The sequence below is a fragment of the Gymnoscopelus braueri genome (genome assembly GCF_963280865.1).
Source record: "Gymnoscopelus braueri genome assembly, chromosome: 22".
NCBI lineage: Eukaryota > Metazoa > Chordata > Actinopteri > Myctophiformes > Myctophidae > Gymnoscopelus > Gymnoscopelus braueri.
The window spans coordinates 44,741,126-44,759,304 of NC_137624.1; the positions used below are offsets into that span (position 1 = coordinate 44,741,126).

At 41.3% G+C, this 18,179-nt stretch overlaps 2 protein-coding genes across 2 annotated transcripts in view; one reads left to right on the forward strand and one right to left on the reverse strand.

Annotated features, from left to right (window-relative positions):
• Positions 1-18,179, forward strand: part of LOC308077758 (BRCA1-associated protein-like) — an 801,007-nt gene that overhangs the window by 258,077 nt on the left and 524,751 nt on the right. The gene's annotated exons all lie outside the window — the stretch shown is intronic.
• LOC308077754 (N-alpha-acetyltransferase 25, NatB auxiliary subunit-like) overlaps positions 1-18,179 on the reverse strand; it is a 61,482-nt gene that overhangs the window by 33,836 nt on the left and 9,467 nt on the right. Inside the window, exons 2-7 of the mRNA XM_080418656.1 lie at positions 15,274-15,359; positions 12,030-12,168; positions 5,175-5,293; positions 3,748-3,822; positions 942-1,049; positions 749-827 (exon numbers count right to left, since the gene is read on the reverse strand). Of these exons, the coding sequence (XP_080274782.1) occupies positions 749-827; positions 942-1,049; positions 3,748-3,822; positions 5,175-5,293; positions 12,030-12,168; positions 15,274-15,359 (606 nt within the window). The remainder of the gene's footprint in view (positions 1-748; positions 828-941; positions 1,050-3,747; positions 3,823-5,174; positions 5,294-12,029; positions 12,169-15,273; positions 15,360-18,179) is intronic.

Below are 18,179 nucleotides of genomic sequence, written 5' to 3' on the forward strand. Positions count from 1 at the left end.
TATATATTTTTTAAATGTTTATTTTATGTGAAAGTGAAGTATCCCTTTAAGCGTGCTTGGCCATTGGCTACTCAGCGCAGGCACCTTGTAAGCGTGCTTGGCCATTGGCTACTCAGCCCAGGCACCTCGTAAGCGTGCTTGGCCATTGGCTACTCAGCGCAGACAAGGAGTTCCCAATGCAGATACACACCCACATATGGCGTGTGTTGTCTAACCTCAGTGTGTTGTCATGGCATCAGGGCGCAAACAAATTAGTGCGACGCGTTGTGAGCTTGTAGATCGGCTATTTTCAAATAGCCTATGTATAAAATAGGGCTAAAGTGGTTAATGTATGTTTCATTATATCATAATTTATATATGAAAAGTAACTAGTAACTAAAGTTTTCAAATAATTGTAGTGGAGTAAAAGTACAATATTTGCCTCTGAGATGTAGTGGAGTAGAAGTAAAAGTATTGGAAATTGGAAATACTCAAGTAAAGTACAAATACCTCAACATTGTACTTAAGTACAGTATTTAAGTAAATGTACTTAGTTACTTTCCACCACTGTATATGGGCATATATTGATGACATCAGGGCACTCCATATATCCTACTATATAATTGGAGTAACCTCTGTCTGTCTGTCTGTCTGTCTGTCTGTCTGTCTGTCTTGGGTCGACCGGGTATGGGCTAGTGGGCATAAAAGGGACAAGGACAGACACACACACACACACACACACACACACACACACACACACTCTCAATACCCCCAAGTGGGCCTCTGATCACTTCCAGAGCCTCTACACATTTCCCCAGCCGTTCCAGGATCATAAAGTACAGCTGCACCTGGAGACACAAACAATAAAACAGGGTCAATAACTCCAGAGGAGAGCTAGACTAGCGTTTTGTTTTGATAAATGAACATATGGACCGTATGAACACGTTAGACTCAACACCTACCTCTGCCTCCGCTTCGATCTTCTCCTCCTTCACCATCTTCTCCACCATGCGTTGGGCCAGGGGCAGGAACATGGTCTGGGCCAGCTTCTCGTCTTGTGCTGAGATGGCCTTAAAAAAAAAAAAAATAACGTTAAAGGAGGATTTCAGACTAGCCTTTTTCTTACCTTTATCCCATTAATACCTGGAACGCATCTGTGTCACTTTAGATTTCTTTGGCTATTCAAAAATAGCAGATATACAAGCTCATAGCGCGGCACCGAGTGCCGCGCTATGAGCTTGTAGATCTGCTATTTTTGAAAAATCTTGGATTTTTTTTTTTTTTTTTTCAAAAACGGTTAGGATTTAAAAACATTTCAGAATGGCCTCAGGTCTTAATGGGTTATATAACATTATATCCTATAGGACGAGTGGTACAGTAGAACATTCCATGCCGACTCCACCGCAGCTAAAACCCCCAGTGGACGGTCCATGTGCTATAGATGGCGTATTATTATTATTTTGATGATATGTGACGTTCATATTGACAGAAACCTGGCCACACTGTTTTTGTCGCAAATGGGCCGCCGTAGTGTTTACAAGTTGACGTTGGATGAAAATCACGGGGGAAATCTGCTCTTGTGAGACTTCCTGAGGGAGGGGCTCATCCAACACACACACACACACACACACACACACACACACACACACAGTGGCTAGGTTCTGTCAATATGAACGCAGACAAACCGAAAAATATATTTAAAAAAAAATCTCGATCAAAATATGTGATCTAGTCATCATCATCATTTATTTAACCCATTAACACATTCCATGCCAGACGTTAATCTCATAATGTACTCACCAGTGTCAACGTGTTATTGTTGTTTTTTTTTTTTTTTCACGTTGCCATAGACCTTGTTAAAATCCTTAAGATTGAGCTGTGCACTGTCTGTATACATCCCGCGACATCTCACTGAATCTACCAGTGAAAACCACGTGTCAAACGGAGCTCCATGGTTGTAGTTAGAAGGGTTCACGTTAAACAGTGATATTATGCGAGGAGAAAAAACTACATGGAGAAAATGGAGTTTCAGTTTCGTCATTAGAACGAGGGCTGACGGGATCGGCAAAACCGGATCCCAAATAATTCTGTTTGCGGTCGTCAAACCGGAACCGGAAATGGATCAAAGAATTCCGAAAGTGCACCTGGGGTGATATCAACGCGAACCGGCGGTTCGCGTAGATCTACGCGATTGGCACGCTGCGGCTTTAAATAGGTTCGCGTAGATCTACGCGATTGGCATTCAATGTGTTAAAGGGGTAGTTCACCCCCCAAATAACTTTTTTTCTATTGATTACTCACCCCATGGAGCCTTGAATTCATGGATATTTATTTGTTTTTGTCGCATTCCTTCCTTTATTATTTGATTATAATAAATTTAGCCCCATTGATTCCGGTAGGAGACACAAATGCATTTGTGTCTCCTACCGGAATCAATGGGGACACATTTATTATAATCAAATTATTGGCTTAGGAATGTGACAAAAACAAAAAAATATCTATGAATTCAAGGCTCCAGATGGTCAGTAATCAATAGAAAAAAAGTTATTTTGGGGGTGAACTACCCCTTTAAGACCTGAAGCCTGAAAAATGTTTTCTAAATATAAAAAATATATAACAAATATTTTGTTCACGATCTAAAGTGACACAGATGCGTTCCAGGTCTTAATGGGTTACCTCACGACCATGTTCACATGGTATGGAGCACAGATATCATACATTTACATTACATAGTATTCATACAGACATAGCAAAAGGCATGGCAAGCCTTATTTAAACAGAGGGAGAACGTTTTGCAGAAAAGCACCTAATTTATAGATAACTCTTTGCCTGTCAGATTGCAGTGGTAAAATTATTTTCAGCATAGATGGGCGAGTTATATAATACTACATCGACTGTTCGTTTCAACCAGTCAATGTTATTACATTTCTGTGTGAGCCAGAGGTAAGACATACCACAGTCGTCCAGTATATGCTTGACCTGCCAAACCCATGGTGACGTATATACACCTGTATTAAACAGGTTAAGCAGACAGTCGTACATTATTCGGCTCAATTTGCTCTCTTTTCCTTCGAGCAACCGGGCCCAATAGCAATGTATAGAGCATGGACCGTCTGCTCGGGTTTTTAGCTTTGGTGGACTCAGGATGGAGTTTTTCTACTGCACCAGTCGTCCTAGGAGATCATATCATATAAAAGGTAAGGAAAAGGCTAGTCCGGAATTCTACTTTAATGTAGTTATTAGGGGTGTAACGATACGTTTTAACAACGATTCGATACGTATCACGATACTTGGTTGTCGATACGATACATGAACGATACAGGTTCATTTAGAACGATACGATACATGAACGATACAGGACAGGTTAATTTAGAACGATTCGATGGTTTAAAATCGATATAGTAACTATTTATTTACCAAAAGATTCTGTGTGAAAAATAAATACCTGGATACTGGATATAAACCCCTCTTTCTCTGTTTTCTTCTTAAAATTGCTACGAGTACTTAGTATTGATAAAATTGATTATTTGCATTGCAAAACGATTCGATACGATACAAAAGACTAGTCCGGAATTCTCCTTTAATGTAGGTATGTATGTGTCACCATGTATAACAAGTATAAACATCCTCTGTGTGGATGGATGCATCTGTATGCAGAAAAGACACGCGTTGTGTGTGGATGGATGCTGCTGTATGCAGAAAAGACACGCGTTGTGTGTGGATGGATGCTGCTGTATGCAGAAAAGACACGCGTTGCCCAAAGCCTACCTGCATCACCAGACTCATGACCGACCAGAAGTAGTAAGGATTCTTGGGAACTATTTTATAGAGGGCCATTCCTGCCTGTCGAGGAGAAGAAATACCATGGTCAATGCTCTACAGACATCGTCTATGAGAAAATCATCATCATAAATGTACATATCCAACCAACTCACACAAAACTAATCTAAATTCAATGACCGAAAAATGGAATATGGCTGAAGAACGATGCTTATTGTTTGCCTATCCTTTACAGTGCATTAAAAAAAGGCTTTTCACTGAATCTGAAAAGTCATTACAGCAGGCCAGTATGCGTGTTTAAATGACTTTATGTGTGTCCCTAGTTCAAAACAAGTGGGTTGTTGAGCACATCCAGTTCCTATGCTGGTGCTGGTCACAAAATAACACTATATAAGAATGGACGTCCGCACGACAGCTTTGCTCCTCTGTGTTTCGTGCATTTAACCCATTCAAACCGGGACCGCATCTGTCGTTTTTTACATTTCTTTGGGCTATTCAAAAATATCAGATATACAAGCTCATAGCAGATCTGCTGATTTTTTATGGGGTTCCACAGCCAAATACATATCATTTTTGATAACCACTTGATATTATAGCAACATACGTTTTTTTTTTAAACTGTTAGGATTTAGAAGACGTTTGTGAAATACCCCAGAAGCAAAGATTTGAGTTACAAATGTTCACTTAAAGGTAGGGTAAGTGATATTTTTGGGTTAAAACAAAAAGTATTTTGTTAAAAGGTTAGAGCACTATATTGTGATAGTAATCATTGCTATAGAGTGTTTGTTCAGTAACAGGAGTCTCCCCGTCTCTCCAGCTCTTTAATAAACAGAAAATACATTTTCCGGTAGGTGTCAAAATCTCAGCCAATCAGGAAAAAGTACCCATTTTTAAGCTTCATTTTTATAGTGTTCCAGTTCCAATTTTGCCTGCTCATTTCTTAGTGTCATCACTTCCAATTTCACTTGTTTAATCTATATCCTGATTGAGTTCTCTATCCTGATTGGATACACTTGGAAATGAAACTGAAACAAAAATGCATTTTCTGTTTAATAAAGAGCTGGAGAGACAAGGAGACTCCTGTTACTGAACAAACACTCTATAGCAATGATTACTATCAGAATATAGAGCTATTTAACACTTAGTTTAACCAAAGAAAATCACTTACCCTACCTTTAAAGAACTATATACACATATATATATTCACGATTAAAAAAAAAAGCAGATCTACAAGCTCATAGCGCGGCAGGAGCTTGTAGATCTGCTATTTTTGAATAGCCCAAAGTATAAGATAATGGTTTAAGTGGTTACGCAGATGCGTTCCCGACTTTAATAGGTTAAATAGACAAAACACACGGAGGGGCATGAAAGCTGTTGAGCGGACTTCCATTCTTTCACGTTGACGCTCGTCCCACCTGCTGCATCTTCTTGTACTCGCCCACGCGAGCGTAGGCCATGAAGAGATGGGAGTGGTACTCCTCGCTCAGAGGGACCTTCTTGACCGCAGCCTCGTACAGCTTAGTTACCAACTCCGCTGTAAGAGAAACGACGACAGAAAATGTAAATAACACAAATACTCCATGTCCCTCACCACCAGTCTCCCTTTAATCAACACATTGACTGCCTGAACGCAGATATGCGTTCTATTGTTTAACCCATTAACTGCCAGAGGTATTTTCATATTTTTTTAGCCAGTGCCAGAGATTTTTCATTGAAAAAAAAAATGTACTCAGGAGCCGAAATACAGAATTTTAAAGTTTTAAGTTAACAAGGAAGTGGATAGGAGTCTAGATCTTCTACAAATCATATCTCCTTGGTCTTTTTTATTTATTTTTTTCAGTTCACGTAGATCTACGCGATTGGCACGTGGCGGCTTTAAATCGGTTCGCGTAGATCTACGTGATTGGCAGTGAATCAGTTAATTGTGGTTTAATGGACGATCGCGCTGTTTTCTGTACATTCCGACATCAGGTTCCCTTTCCACTCACCCGGATGCAAAATTAGCGGGTTCCGTTTCCGGTTTTCGGTTTTAGCTTGAAAAATGTGATTTTTAGGCAAAATAGGTTAAAACACGTTTTTTCACACAGTATAAAAAACGAACGGAGAGCTCCGGTTATATTTTCTTTACTCTGGACAACAAACAGTTATCGTCGTTGTGTATAGGCAATAGCAGTGGCGGCTATTTTCTGGTTCCACTTCAAAATAGTCAATGCATTTTTCCCATTGACATTTCCAAAAATATTTATATCAATTATTTTAAGCCTAGAATCAAGCCATCCAGGGTCCTGGTGAATCATGACCATAAAACGTTTGATTCTGTGAAAAAACTTTTTTGAAAACAGCAAAACAAAGGGTATTTATTAAATATAGTATATCATATAAATAAATATAAAATAAATAAAAATCACAGAAAAAAATGTTCAAGGATGTCTTGATTCTAGGCTTAAATGAATTGATATAAATATTTTTGGAAATGTCAATGGGAAAAATGCATTGACTATTTTGAAGTGGAACCAGAAAATGTCCGCCACTGCTATGTCCTATACCAACGATCTGAAACCCGATCATAAGCTAAGCTAAGATGGCCAGTGTAGAGGGGGGGGGGGAATACGATCACAGCTGCCGGATATGACGTCTGCAGTCTGTTTGGAGGGGGTCGAGAGAGAGAGCGGAGAGACAGAGAAAAAAACGTAACTCTTTGAGTGCTGGTCGATCTGTCCTGTGTGCGTTTATAAACACAGCCAGACAAACGATTATAATGGATATAACAATTCTGTGACCGGTTGAAAAGGTTATAAAACACAAATCGCTGGCACTGGGGTGAGTACATTATGAATAAACCCTGGCAGTTAATGTGTTAACAACATGACCTCTGGGACACTAGGGTTCTGTCATAATAGGCAAACATTCGGTGAAATCAGCAGATCGGCCATTTTCAGTGGAGAGATTTGGTGCAGAGGGGAAAAAGGGGGGGGGGGGGGGACGACCAAGTATAGACCCCTGGGGGACCCCGGTCAACCAAGTATATAAAGGTTTAATCCATTACAACCAGGAAAGCATCGTCATTTTAGATTTTAGCGTTGACAATTCAAAAAGAGCAGATATACAAGCTCACAGCGTGTCACTTTGAGTCGCGCTGCAAGCTTGTAAAAAATAGCAGATCTACAAGCTCATAGCACGGCACCGAGTGCCGCGCTATGAGCTTGTAGATCTGCTATTCTTTTCAAAATCATGAACATTTGTCCAAACCTTTGAATATATATATTTTGGGGGTCCGCGGCCAAACACATATCATTTTGGGGGTCCTTGACATGAAAAAGTTTGAGAACTACTGGTTTAGAAGGCATTTGTAGAATGGGCTTCAGGTCTCAACTCATTCAGTGCATTTGATGTGTACAAAGCCCAGAGCCATGCACGTTGCAGTGGATCTCAAACTTTTTTCATGTCAAAGGACTCAAAATGATATGTATTTGTCCCCCCCCCCCTCCCCAGAAGCAAAGATTTGACTGTTCCCTTTTAACCCATTAAGGCCTGAGTTCGATTCTTAAAATGTTTTCTAAATCCTAGCAGATTTTGGAAACAAATATATATTTTTTATTTTTTTACGATTTTTCAAAAATAGCAGATCTACAAGCTCGCCGCGCTATGAGCTTGTATATCTGCTATTTTTGAATAGCCAAAGAAATCTAAAGTGACACAGATGCGTTCCAGGTCTTAATGGGTTAAAATATATATACATATATATATATATATCTCGTCATAACATGTACGCACTGGGCTACAAGTGGGCGTGCCTTCAGATCAGGAAGCAGGCCGCGCTTTACCCAATCAAATGTAGTGGGCGGGATTCACATGTCCGTCGATCTTTCCCCCTCGAAACAAACCCAAACTAATTTAACAATAGCGTCCACGGAGCAGACAAAACCACGGAAAGATATTCACATTTTAACTTACTCTTTCATCATAGAAACAAGTGGGCTTATAACCAAAACGATCCATGTTCTCTGGGAGAAGTGGTGTTAGTGTTCCGTGTAGAAATACTGTTAGTGGGAATGAAAACATAGTGGCACCACCGGAAGTGAAAGCAGACCAAAACCCCGGTTTCCTTTGCGCACGGGTGCTACGTCGCCATGAGCCAAGTAAGATAGTACAAACAGCAGAGGGCGCTGTTTTTCATTCTTATTTGGCTCTGGGTTCCCAGATTGGGGGGTCCCTGGCACAACATATTTTCAGGTGGGGGTCCGTGGCCAAATACATATCAATTTGGAGGTCCTTAGCATGAAAAAGTTTGGCGGACCCCTTATAGTAGCTCTGAGGACCCCCTAGGGGTCCCGGACCCCTTGTTGAAGACCCCTGGTTTAGAGTATACCCGGAAATAACGTGATCACAACAAACCCAGCCCCGTCCGATGTTAAAGGATTTAGAAAAATAAATAAATTCATTTTCTGCTTCCTTTTGTCTGTGTTTTGGGGCGAGAACAAGCTATATTCAACAGCCAATAACTATAGAACGGAGGGTTGCGGTTCCCCCGATGGAAGCAGAGACACTCCTCCGTCTTTTGCGACACTCGGTGTGTCGATCGTCCTGCAGCGGAATATTCTGTGGCTCTTGAAAGGTTAGTAAAATGTACTACTTCTGAAATACTGTTCTGGGGAAAAAAAAAAAGAAAAAAAAAACCTCTGGCAGTGAATGAGTCAAGTTAAATCTCTCCCAAATGCTAGGAGACATTGTTTGGTGACTCATGTTGTTTGTGTTATGTAGCCTACTGAGGTGTTGAGGGCGTGAAAATCGCCCACTTGCCCACACCAGTCATCTTTTGTTAAGCAATGAGCGATTAATCACCGCGGCTTTAAACAGACGTTTTGCAGTTTGTGACGCTCCATCAGCGGACGTGTTTGGAGGAGTTGTTGGGGGGGTGGGGGGAGGTGACTTTTGCTGCCCGACCTCCGTCCGTCTATCGTTTAACCCATTAAGACCGGGAACGCATCTGTGTCACTTCAAGATTTCTTTGGCTATTCAAAAATAGCAGATCTACAACCTCTGCGCTATGAGCTTGTAGATCTGCTATTTTTGAAAAAAAAAAGTATTGAAAACGTGTGCAAATCTTTGCATATATATATATGTCACAGGACGATTGAATAACCAGGACGATTGAAGACAGAGCGCTCATTTTTAGGCACGGGGCTTCGGGGCGAGGCGGGGCTTTGATGCGACGCGGACCTGTCTGTTGTTGTTCCCCCCCATGTAGCAACCAGGAAGCTACGCTAGGGGAACGCTGAACACGCATTCACACGCACGTGATAATAGTTATTGTCCATGACGGAGGCGCGCCGACTCAGCAGAGCTTGAGGCCGAGGAGGCGCGCCCTCGCGCCTCCAGGCGCGAGGGCGCGCGCTGACCGGCCGATGCTCTGATAGTCGACACAGCGCCGTCCGAGTTGTAAACAGATAGGGACAGAATAGTTATTTTCATGGATCACTGTGTGTGTGTGTGTGTGTGTGTGTGTGTCTCAGGGAGAAACTAAAACAATGCGTGCATGCGCGCACGCATGTGTGTGCATGCGTGCGCATGTGTGTGCATGCGTGTGCGCACAAACGCGCACACACACACACACACACACACACACCCTCCCTCCCTCCCTCCCGTCTGGCTTGCATTGCCCTCTAGCGTTGGTTTTACAGAATTGCCTGAAAACAAGCGCTCCTTCTTCAATCGTCCTGGTTATTCAATCGTCCTGTAACATATATATCAGAGGTCGCACTAGTCCGATAATTGCCGGTTTTGACCGATTTTTTATGACAAAGCCCGGAAAAAAATAAATCTCCCCGGACATCCTGACCGGTTGATTATGACACGGCAGTTCATTAATTATCACCGCAAATCAGGCACATTTCAAATCCTCTGCTTTCCAAGCTCTCTCTCTCTCTCTCTCTCTCTCTCACGCTCTTTCTTTCTCTCTCTCTCTTAACAGCGTGCGTGTTTCTGGGAGAGAGAGGTAGAAAGAAAGAGTGTGTCACACGCTGATAAGTTCCTATTTCCTGTTAATAATAACCAGTGTAAAATGTGCTGCATTGGGCGGTAAATGGGAGACACTATATTGTGAAGGTACAACAGGAAGATGAGAGTTGATGTTGCTGCTGTGTAGTTGTTGCTGCTGCTGCGTAGAGACTGCGGTCTCGGCAGTCAGACAGAGACCGCGGTGCGGCGCGGTCACGTTACAAGTTACATTATATAAATTGTGTATTTAACAGTCAGTCACACACAAGTTGTATCATTACGAGTAAGAATATGTCACAGACACTAGGCTACTACAAGGGCACTGTGAGTAAAGTTGGCAAGTTGCCCTACAGTTTAACAACAGTGCAAGTTGAAGATGAACTATCCAACACTGTAAATACTCTTCACAACAGCTATAGGCTACTGCAACTATGGCATCGAGGTGAAACACGACGTTAATCATAATCGTGGATCTATTTTTAACTCTATGAGGTGGACACGTTAAAACGTTACTACTTTGAACTGAATAGCTCTATGAGGAGACGACAAGATTCTCACAACTCATCAACTTTCCCACGGCTGTCCCAACTAGACGCACGGACGATATCCACTGTCTAACTATACAGTATAACCTCCTGTGAGGGAGTAGTGGTCTATAACTTATTGCCCTAACAGGTCAGCTGAGCCACGTTATGAAGGATGAATCTGAAATGCCCAATTCTGTGCAGTGCCCTTTGATTAGAAAATGCATTCAAACGCAATTGATTATTGAGAAAGCATTACGCACGCAGCATGCGCAAATGGTAATGTAGGTAATTAATGTATTTGTGTAAGATGACCCTGCTATATAAAATGTGTATATTATGATGGTTCATGTTCAAATAGCTCAATCCAAAATATAATGCTGTAGGCCTAAAGTGTTAGGCTGTATTTACGCACCTGCTTGTCATTAATGCATAAAAATAATTATGACCGTTATTTTTGTCAGATGTCCGATAAATTTGAACCCTTCCGGACATTGGGACCGGCAGATTAAAATCCTAGCGCGACCCCTAATATATATATATATATATATATATATATATATATACATTTTTAACTCAAATCTTTGCTTCTGGGGGTCCCTGGAACAAAACATTTTCAGATGGGGGTCTGCGGCCAAATACATATACATTTTGGGGGTGCTTGACATGAAAAGGTTTGAGAACCACAAAACAGAAGCAAAGCCTTGAGTTAAAATGATCACTTTAAAACATTATATATATATATATATATATTTAATTTAATATTAGATTTGCACAAATTTTCAAGATCTTTCAAAAATAGCAGATCTACAAGCTCATAGCGCTATGAGCTTGTAGATCTGCTATTTTTTTTTTAATAGCCAAAGAAATCTAAAAATGAGACAAGATGCGTTCCAGGCCTTAATGGGTTATTATAGTTTTTCGGTCCGTCTTTCAGCAGCGGGACAAGTTGCCCAGCGCTGGCTACGCTTCTGTTTTTTTTTTACCATAGAAATACATGGCAGACTGGTGCTGCCAGCTCAAAAGGCGTTCTCTGTGGACACGCCCCCTAATGTGTGTGTGTGTGTGTCTTACGTCGATGCATCTCTCTGTACAGTATGGTCAGGGCCTGTAGTGAGTTGTAATGTGTGTGTGTGTGTGTGTGTGTGTCTTACGCAGTGGTGGAAAAAGTACTCAAATTCTTTACTTAAGTAAAAGTACCAATACTGCAATATAAAAATACTCTGTTACAAGTAAAAGTCCAGAATTAAAAATTTACTTTAGTAAAAGTACAAAAGTATTGGCATCAAAATGTACTTAAAGTACCAAAAGTAAAAGTACTAAATATTTGAAAATAGCCGATCTACAAGCTCACAACGCGTCGCGATGCGACGCGTTGTGAGCTTGTAGATCTGCTATTTTCAAATAGCCTAGGTTTAAAATAGGTTTAAAGTGGTTAAGGTATGTTTCATTATATCATAATTTATATCTGAAAAGTAACTAGTAACTAAAGTTTTCAAGTAAATGTAGTGGAGTAAAAGTACAATATTTGCCTCTGAGATGTAGTGGAGTAGAAGTAAAAGTATTGGAAATTGGAAATACTCAAGTAAAGTACAAATACCTCAGAATTGTACTTAAGTACAGTACTTAAGTAAATGTACTTAGTTACTTTCCACCACTGGTCTTACGTCGATGCATCTCTCTGTACAGTATGGTCAGGGCCTGTAGTGAGTTGTAATGTGTGTGTGTGTGTGTGTGTGTGTGTCTTACGTCGATGCATCTCTCTGTACAGTATGGTCAGGGCCTGTAGTGAGTTGTCATCGGTGGGTTCTAGCGTGGCCACCTCCTGGGCCAAGATGAAAGCCTCATCCTGCTTCCCTGTGCGCTGGAGGCCGATGGCCTTGAGGACCTGGGGGGAGGAGAGGGGAGGAGAGGGGAGGGAGGTTAAGGTTCATGTTCTCCATCTTAACACATCAGGTGCCAGAGGTTTTTTAAAACAGGGTACATCCAGTGGCACCGTTCTTACCGTTTACGCCAGGGATGGCAAACTCATTTTAGCTCAGGGGCCACATGGAGGAGGGCCAGAGGGCCAGAGGGCCGGACCGGTACCGGACCGGTAAAATCATGGCATAATAACTAATAATAACAATAACAACAACTTCAGATCGTTTTCTTTGTTTACTTTACTTAGAAGTACAAGCACATTCTGAAAATGTAAACTTCACGAATAGGGATGGCCAAATGGAGACATTTTATTAACCGTTTACCGTTAGGCCTTACCGATTAATTAATCGATAACCGTTTTTTTTTTTTTTTTTTAGTGCCAAAATACATTTTATTTCAAAGGGGCAAGTCTACACAGTTTGTTTTGTGTCTCCAGCAGAGTTTCTAGTGTCTCAATCTCTCTCTGAAAGAGGTTGCACATGAACTCTGCAGCCGCACTGAGGCGCTCCAACACAAACAATACCAATACAAAGACGAGGAAGAAGAAGAGGAAAGTGGAAGTTACGTGTGGTTGCAGGTGTAGACTTGGCCAAAAAAAGATTAAAGCATTTTTGGCAAAAAAAAAAAAAAAAAAAGTTTTTTTTTTTTTTTTTTAATGCTTTGCAAAATCATCTCGCGGGCCGGATTAAACTAGTTAGCGGGCCTGATCCGGCCCGCGGGCCGTATGTTTGACATCCCTGGTTTACGCTGATGTGTTTAGAGCTGTAGACGGCTCCACGAGGACCCGGATGTAAACTAAAAGGGTGTGTGCGCGAGGGTCCCGTCTAACGACTGGAACAATAACATTTCTAACGCGATCCGCCATTGCAGAGTGATCGCAAATGTCGGAAATGGCTTGTTTTCACCACTGTAAAAAGATATGGAAATATGGACCTTTTTCTCCAGATCCCACCATTGGAGAGGACGGAAGAGAGTTTTTTTTGGGCCCTTGTCACATCCGTCCATTCCATTTGACAGGGACCTAGGATGATTCCTAAGATGGGTTAGAGCGCCCCCTTGAGAAAAGGGTCCTAATAAAAAGGTAAGAATAACGTTGGCCGTAATTCTCCTTTAATATTTGTGCACATTCATGATGCATAATGCATGATGCATATTCATGAACTATTCCCTTAACATGACATCCTGGTGAGAGTCAAGTCATTTAAATCAAACCACTGGTGCATGGACATTGAACGTCTAATACAATTGTTGAGTTCATTTGAATTATAATAATAACACATCAGACTTATATAGCGCTTTTCTTAGCACATTGAGTGCCATAAACGGTCCGGACCGTTTTTGAGAATCCAGGCGTCGTGTGCCATAAACGGTCCGGATTTATTTTTATACGTGGGGCGCTATAACGAAATTTTGGGATCATCCAAGGCCGGTCGGCCGCTCCAATGTTAACTCCTTGACTAAAAGCTTAATATCTCCATTTCTTTTTAACGTGGTGGAAGTGAGCCGTTTTCGATCGCCGATCACTCTGCAATGGAGGATCGCGTTAGAAATATTATTGTTCCAGGCGTTAGTCGGGACCCTCCGCCGTCTCGCACGCACGCTTTGTTTACATGCACTTCCGCGTCGGGGCTTCTACAGCACGAAACATATCAGCGTAAGTGGATGGAAGATATGCAGGCACTGAACGTACCCTATTTTAATAAACCTCTGGCACACGATGTGTTAATACCCCAAAGTCGCTTTACAAAACAGCTTAAAAACTATTTTATTAGGAGCAAAAGAAAAGAAAAACGTTAAAAGGCTAAAAACAATGGAAAAACTAACTTTCATACTCAGACTACAAGAGGACAAATTACACAAATACTGGGAAAAGTGGTCCTCTCTCTTTCAGCCCATGGACAATGTATAACCAATATGTAATAGAAAAATAACTAACAATTGTAGAATGCAGCCTATTCGGCTTTTTTTTCTCTCTTGTTTTTGTACTGTCCTGGTTTTTTGTTTCTGTTTTCCCCCCGCACTTTTATGTTCTGTCTTGTATTCATGTATGTGTATCTGTCTATTGAAAATCCTTTGTTCCAATAAAAATTTAGTTAGAAAAAAAGGCTAAAAACAATAAGCTAAGACTAAGAGGAAGAAAGGTTTGGGTTAGGCAGGGAAAGCAAGTCTAAAAAGGTGGGTTTTGAGGGAGGCTTTGAACACGGCAAGAGTGGGGGGGGGGGGGGCTTTGATGTGAGGTGGGAGTGGGTTCCAGAGGGTGGGGGCTGACAGACACTGAGAAAGCCTCGTGCCTCGGTGCGTTTGTTTGTTTTTATGGGAATTGCCTGCCAACCACCAGCAAACACCATCAGGAGGAGACATTGAAAACGGAGTGTGTGTCGACCATTAGCCATCGCCATTCAACGCGTCACATCGCGCCACGCCAGGTAGATCTATTCGCCGTGGCCTAGAAATGACACCACCACGTCTCCAACCTCCACTTTACCAGAGTGGCAGCAGCAACATTAACCAACCCCCGTTAACCCATTAAGGCCTGAGGTTCCCATTCCACAAAATGTCTTCTAAATCAGTTTTTTTAAAAAAACGTATGTTACTATGTCAGTAGTGCTCAAACCTTTTCATGTCAAGGACCCCCAAAATGTATATGTATTTGGCCGTGGACCCCCATCTCAAAATGTTTTGTTACAGGGACCCCCAGAAGCAAAGATTTGAGTTACAAATGTTTGCTTTAAAAAAATATATATATATATATTCAAAGATTTGCACACGTTTTCACGATTTTTCAAAAATAGCAGATCTACAAGCTCGTGGCGTGGCACTCGGTGCCGCGCCACGAGCTTGTATATCTTCTGTTTTTGAATAGCCAAAGTATAAAAATCATGGTTAAAGTAGTTACACAGATGCGTTCCCGGTTAGAAGGGGTTAATGATGAATCATAAGTAGCAGAAGGACTTCAGTGCCTTGGCAATTATTTTCTTATTATTTCTTCTTTGTGAGCCGTGCCCCCGGGCAACCTGTAATTATACAGACTGAGTGTTTTTGGTTCCTACTGTGATGTCACACACTTCACCTTGGCACAGTGCAGGTCCTTGTGCTTCTTTAGCAGTTTATCTGCCTGCTGGATGGCCATCTTGTTGTTTCCATTGTCAAGAGAATCTGAGGAAATGAAGGGAACATAAAAGAGGATTATTTGTATCTATATTTCAGGGATCATTCTGTTATGTTTGTGGAAGTGTGGCTTCCATGGTTAGGTACAGAAGATTTATTATATATACTAAAGCTATATTATGTCAATGGTAGGGGTGTGGGGGAAAAAAACGATTCGAATATGAATCGCGATTCTCATGTTGGACGATTCAGAATAGATTCTCCCAAAAAAAAACATCGATCAAAAAAAAAGATAAGTAGTGTTTTTGTATAATGACATTTTTTGAGAAGACGTCAAGTTCTCGATTTTCAATAAAAAAAAAACGTTTAATCGAGAATCGTTTGTTTTGAAAAAATCGGAATCGTGGCCCCAAGAATCGGAATGGTGAGATCGCACAAGATTCACAGCCCCAGTCAATGGTATATAAACTTGACATCATTATAACCAAGAATGGCCCTTTTTTCATGACAGCTGGCTGCCTGAATGAACTGAGCCAGAAAGAAGGTATATTGGTCTCATGACGATGTGGATCCTCTCCGTTGGAACCGTTAAGTATGGAACATTCACTGATGATGAAGGTCATCACGTCCACATGAACCTGTTCATCAACCCTTAAGGAGTCATTAATTAGCAGCTTCAAATGTGATTGAAATGAACTGGTTGGTCTTCCTTTAGAGACGCGTTCCTACTGTGTGTTAACCCTGTAAAAACCGGGAACGCATCCGTGTGATTTTAAGATTTCTTTGTCTTTTCAAAAATAGCAGATCTACAAGCTCATAGTGCGGCACCGAGTGCCGCGCTATGAGCTTGTAGGTCTGCTATTTTTGAAAAATCTTGAAAAATGTGTGCATATCTTTGAATATATATTTTTTTAAAGTGAACATTTGTAACTCAAATCTTTGCTTCTGGGGGGGGGGGGGTCCCTGGAACAAAACATTTTGAGATGGGGGTCCACGGGTCAAATACATATCTAAAAACGTTACCTAAATCCTAACAGCGTGTTGCTATATCAGTGGCGCTCCAACTTTTTCCATATCAAGGACCACCCAAAATGATCTGTATTTTGACCCCCATCTCAAAATATGTTGTTCCAGGGACCCCCAGAGTTAAACATGGTCGCTTTAAAACATATGATTTGCACAAATCTTTGACGATTTAAAAAGATATATATAGCCAAAGAAATGTTAAAATGACACAGATGCGTTCGCGGTCTTAATCCACGGTCATGATCCATAATATATCACGATACAAACGTATCGTGACCCAAGTATCGTGATACGTATCGTATCGTGAGGTTCTTGCCAACACCCATCGCTACAATTGCCTGGACAACAACAAGTGCAAAATACATTTTGCCAATTTCCTCACCAATGAGAATTATACGGTTTGCAAACAAACAATTATACAACAGGTAGTTCCGACCAAGCAATCTGATTGGTTGAAATAGCTTTCTAGCCGTGCTTCAAACCAGCATCATAGCACGGGCCTAATCACATTAATAAATCACTCCGCACTGCAGTCCGCACCTGATTAGACCATATATGGCACAGCTGTGCTGTGACGTCACGCTGTCCCACGGTAGGAAAACAAACAGACAGTAGCCTGACCCACCGCCGCCACCGGAGAACAAACAGCTACGCAAAATGGACTATGTTGTTAATTTTGACTTATTTGGTGGACTTACGGTTGATCAATGGTTAGAAGAGAGCACACTAAATCGCCTAAAATCCTATAATAAAAGGAATAACTGGAAAAAAGTGTGCTTTATTTCAATGGTAACATCCACACTGTATAAATATCCTCCTGTGTTAAAGTAAAATTACTCCCATTTCGTTAACAGTCCAGTGTATGTTATACTCTATCGTACGAAGGTATCGCACGGCAAAAATAGCCGATCTACAAGTTCACAAGGCATCGCCATCTTGACGCGTTGTGAGCTTGTAGATCAGTTATTTTGGCCACGTAACACGATCGTACGACGGAGCATATAGCCTACTGGAATCAGCTGTGTTGATGAGACGATGACTCAGAGTGCTGCGCTGCTACAGGGACTATTTTGTCTCAGTCAAATAAACTCTTCTCTTTACAGGGAAACGGATAAGCGAAATTGTTTTATTATGAATTGCCCCACAATATGAATACATTTGGATGTGTTTTGTTGGTAACTGTTGTATAATCGCAATATTACACTCGAGGGTGTGCTTTACCTTACATTATTAGCACTTCTGTGATCGCGGCGGAACTCGGCGAACAGGCGTGCTAATAATGACTGTAAAGCACACCCTCTCGTGTAATATTGCTTAATTCTATGACACCTAAAACACCTTAAAATGCTTCTTTCCACGTACAATCAGCTACATCAGGGGTTTTCAACAGGTGGTCAGGTGGTCCCTGGCCATGCATTCAGAATTATTTTTTTTTGTTGTTGCTTTTAATAAGTTTCAGGAGTTCTCACTGTATGGTGTGTGTGATATATGAAATGTCAGCTTTCCATAATCACAGTGATCCTTAATCATATTCCATCATATTCAAGGGCTTTTGCTGAGAAAAGAGACAGACCCCGGTCACTTTCAAATTAGAGCACTGCAGAGGACAGGTGTGTGTGTCTGTGTCCAGCTGACGCTCGTTGAGGCTCATTATAGTGCAGGAACCAAAAGCCCAAAAGTTGACTATACCCCTCCCCGGGGTAGAACAAAACGGGACATTGTTTTTTCATATGTCCCCTTCGTCAAATGGATTGTCCCAAGTTTTACTTTTACTGCAAAAGTCGTGAAACTGATCCATGAAGTGACTCACCACATAGGCAAAAAAAATGCCTACCCTGAAAG